The 4579-nt window shown below is 37.9% G+C and overlaps 1 protein-coding gene across 2 annotated transcripts in view; it reads right to left on the minus strand.

Annotated features, from left to right (window-relative positions):
- Positions 1 to 1243, minus strand: part of reep3b (receptor accessory protein 3b) — an 18382-nt gene extending 17139 nt beyond the window's left edge. The window contains exon 1 of one of the 2 annotated variants that reach the window (XM_015023241.1): positions 938 to 1243. In XM_015023241.1, coding sequence (XP_014878727.1) covers positions 938 to 1005 — 68 coding nt within the window. In that variant the 5' untranslated portion in view covers positions 1006 to 1243. The remainder of the gene's footprint in view (positions 1 to 937) is intronic. The other variant, XM_015023242.1, reaches the window with a different exon arrangement.
- Positions 1244 to 4579: the final 3336 nt, after the last annotated feature.

A 4579-nucleotide genomic window follows, 5' to 3' on the forward strand; every position in this document is an offset into this window, starting at 1 on the left:
AAATGAATAAATGTTTCCAGGTCAGTCAACATTTACCAAAATAAAATTAAACATGGCGTCAATCACAGTTGATTTGCTTGATTTTGCTGGTTGACCTTTGATGAGCTCTAGAAACATTTATTAATATTTTTAAAATTATAGTGCCACAAATGAAAATGTTTGCTGTACAAACGTTTGACACCAATTTTGTTCAATTTGAAGAAGGTGGGGGGCCAACTTCACTCAGGTCTCATCATTAGGTGAAGAAAAGTGGAGATTCAGTTTGACAGCATTTATAAGCCAAGGAATCAACAATGGACAAATAAATTGACCACAAATTCCTTCATTTTGGGAAATCGCAGATTGGCCGATACTTATGTGAAATCAATCTTATCCAAAAATCTGCCTTACTTCTGCTAGAAAAAAAGCTATTTTGTTAATTTTGTGTTTTTTGTTTTTATCAACAGGGCATTGCTCCAAATGTCAAAAGAGTTAGTTTATTGAGTTCCGAGACTAGTGTATTGAGAGTAGATTAAAAAAATCTAAGTGGTCAGCAACAACTCAGTATCAGTCATTTTCCACTCTGACCAGTGGAGGGCTGGTTAAATACTGAAAACCTGCAGCATATGTCTTAGGTCATTAATAATTACTGGGCTCTTTGTGTTACAGTCTGTTGAAAAAAATAATTGAATGGTCAAAATTCTGATTAGAATGTCAGACCAGAAAACTAGAAGCCAGTGTTGGCTGGAACAAACTGAGGTTAGTGCTTTTAGCTGCAGGATGTGCACAACACGCTAACATCCAGGAATGCTTCACTACGTTCCAATGTGTCTGTGTGTGTATATATATATATATATATATATATATATATATATATATGCGTGTGTGTGTGTGTGTGTGTGTGTGCGCGCACGTGTATGTGCCAAGGTTAGCAATGTGCTTCATTCAGGTTACTCACCAAGCTACAGTCAGGTCAGTGATTGTCTCCACGACTGTATACAAGGCAAATACAATCCAGTACATCATCCAGCGCACCTGAACACACACACACACAGAGTCACTACGGTTAATCTACACACACCTGAGCTGGATTGGTGTTAAACACTGCAGAACATCACCATTACTACAGTCTGGTAGACATGTTATGGAGAGTCTAATAACATGCCTACTAAATGTGTGCTTTTCAAACCAGAATTATTTACCTTGATATTACTACCATGACATGTTATTGACATCTGTGAGTAAAATAAATGATTCAAATGAAAACAGGGACCGGAAGCCCAAATATTAAAACAAAGTTTTAATCAGATTATTTCCTTTCCTCTTAGCTTGATCCATCCTGGAACCCGTAGCAGCAGCAGCAGTAAAGGGCAAACAAGATGAGCTCGCCGTCTTTCTGCTTTTTGCTGTCTTTCCTAATCTGTCACTTTCCCATTCCTCCTAATGGGCTTCCCAGGCTCTCCTAGCTGCATTTCCACATGAAAGGCAGCAGCAGGCTGTGGCATTCAGACAGTCACATGGCCAGCTGGAGTAGAAGCCAGACTCTGCTGCTGCATGACTGAACACACACTGACAGGACCTGAGAAAATGTCAGTGCATGTGCTCTCATCTCTCTCTGCTGGAGAGATGAGAGTGTGTACAGAGTGTGTGTGCTTGGGCAGAGAAAGCATGTACACCAGAGAACACTCCAGCATCCAGGGGGTTTTCCACTAAAGGAGCTTCATAGATGGAGCAGCATTGGTGCTGCGGTCTGTTCTCAACCAGCGTCGTATAATTAAAAACAATACAGCTCCATGGGGGCCTGGAAACCCATAGCTCTATCATGTTTGAGGTGTCCTTCAGTTCCTGCCAGATTACCCACATGTTGTTCTGGATTTCTGTATCAGCAGTGCCTTGTATTTCATGCCTTCTTTAAACAATCTTGAATTCACTAAAATTAAAACCTCAGCTAACCAAATAGAGCGCCCTTGATACTTGTCCAGCATGAAGTTTACAAGAATGTTTTGTCACAGTGCCTAAATATTCATCCCAGAATAATTTTTTATTCTACAATCTGTCTGCTGTTAAGGGTCAAGTTTAAACCCCTGCTGGCATATTTTTACTTACCAAAACATCCTTACCCTTTTCCCTTCCCCTGTAACCTATAGTTTCTAAAAAGCTCAAGCATAGAATCTTCACCCCAAACCCTCAGTACAGGGTTGTACTGAGCTGGAAAAACCTTCCAAATATTTTGACCGTGCCTTCCCAGGCCAGCCGAGAAACATAGTCCCTCTAGAGCAGCTCCAAGGGATTCTTAACCTTTTTGACCTCGGGGTCCAATTTTTCTGGTTCAAAGTGACCCGGGGCCCATTTATATATTAGCCATCTATTGGCTTACCAAACTGACCTGGCTTTGTTCTACATAAAAATCAAATCCATATATGGTTTACCATCAAAAACATAAAATAAAGTGACATCATAATGTGATAATCACAAGAAGATTTACCATTTGTACGCAAATCTGAATATACAACATTCTGAACAGGCCAGAAATTCATGGAACAGATCAAAAGGTAGCAAGAGTAAAATTCTGAGATGGAAAGTTCTAGACAAAACCATTTGAAATGCAAAATTGAAAAATGTTCAACTTTTGAAACTCAGAAATTTCCATGTTTTTTTTTTCTTGGTTAATCTCAAAATTTCTGTTTTTTTCCAAAAATAAAATTTAGATTAACCTAAATATTTGTGTTGTTTTTTTGGCAGAAATATACTCATTTTTTTATATGTACAGTGGCCCTAATATGCGTAGATCGACTGGCAAACTGACAGCTTCACCTTGTGACTCAGCTGTCTTCACCATGACAGACCGGTACAGCCCAACCTCCTACCACATAAGTCGGCTCCAAAACTCAACTACATTTGAGAGACTTTAAAGAGATGTTAGCCTCATGTAGTCTCTGATCACTTAATTTGCCACAAAGTGGCGTATGTAAACCATAATGCCTGTTGATGCATATTCTATACATAGCAATGATCATATTGGACTAGCTCAGAATTAAAGTAAATTAGCCACATAGCCATTTAGTGTGCAATTTTTGGCTCAAATTTCATACCAAATAGCAAGATTTCCAAGTACTACATGGCTTACAAACAATCTGAATCTGTTTGATTACAATGTTGAACACATTCAGATTGTTTTTAAGTCATGTAGTCAAATCCCCAGTTGATGCAGTAGATGACCGCTTGTACCAGAGAGGTTTCTTCCTGTAACTTAAAGGGGAGGTTTTCCTCTCCACTGTCGCTACATTCATGCTTAGTATTGCTGCAAAGCCAACGATACAATTATTTATGTGCTATGTGCTAGTCCAGGAGTGAATGACTCTGCAAACTGCTGGGTTTCCCAAGACACAAAACTTTTTACACTAATTTTAATAATAAGCTGAGCTCAATGCTCCATTTGATAACTAGCATCAATTGGAATGTATGCGTGATTGAATTGCAGTGACTTATTTGTAAACTACCTTGAGACAACATTTGTTGAATAAAACTTTAAAATATATCAATATTTATTACTGCCTTCACAGTAGTCCCATTTTCCACATCATAACTACTCATTATCCCTTTACATGCTTGTCTCTGTACTCAAATATACCAAGTTTATTTCTTCTCTATTAAATTAGCTGTTAGTACTCAAGGTAGAAATTAATCATAATGTCACCTCTGCTAGTTATTAGACTGTTGAAGAGTTTAATATCAGCATATCTTTGTTGGCTGACTAACCACTAATCTTAGTGCAATGAAAACAACAGAAATCTATACGCTGATAGACTAATACTGTTACACTGAATTCAACATGCAGACACCGCTGCTGGAGGCAGCATGACAGCTGCACCAGTCAACAGGTGACCTCATGATGAACTGGATGTCTGCTGCGTACACACACACGCACGCACGCACGCACGCGGGAATCTAGAACATAGAGCAGAGGAAAACACAGTGAGTGAGATGGAGAAATCAATTTTTTATGAAGCAACCATCCATCTTTTAACACTTATCAAACACACTTAGGAGCCAGTTTAACACATCCACATAAAGTTAATAAAATATACTTAATATATACACATGATTAAAGAAATAAATTAACAAAAGGCTTTGATATTAATCAATGTTGAATAATTACAGTTACAGTGATATTGGACTTATGTAATGTGTTTTACACTTTACATATATTTTAGTTATTGACTAAATTAGGGATACAAACAATAAAATTACTTACAATTAATAATTTATTAGACTAAAATTAGTTTCAACTGAATAAAAACATCTGTTAGTCCTTCCTTTAGTGTTTTAGTTTGGCCGCCATTCAGAAGCGGGCGCCACTGGTCATCTTTAAGTGGAGCCAATTGATAGAGAAACAAAGATGGCAGGGGCATTCCAGAACAGGAAAAAAAAAAATTGGTCCAATCAGAGTCTGCTGCGGGATTCGAAATGAACTTCATAAGGTTCTGTTTTGAAATATGAACACTTGACAAGCTCCTTAAGTTTCACCTTAATAATAGAGCTCATTCAGTTGAGCTGTATGGTGGAGAAGTGTCAGCTTCTCAATCAAAAAATAACTTTT

The sequence above is a fragment of the Poecilia latipinna genome, unplaced genomic scaffold, assembly GCF_001443285.1.
Source record: "Poecilia latipinna isolate Pla-1442-1.1 unplaced genomic scaffold, P_latipinna-1.0 Scaffold3244, whole genome shotgun sequence".
NCBI classification, from domain to species: domain Eukaryota; kingdom Metazoa; phylum Chordata; class Actinopteri; order Cyprinodontiformes; family Poeciliidae; genus Poecilia; species Poecilia latipinna.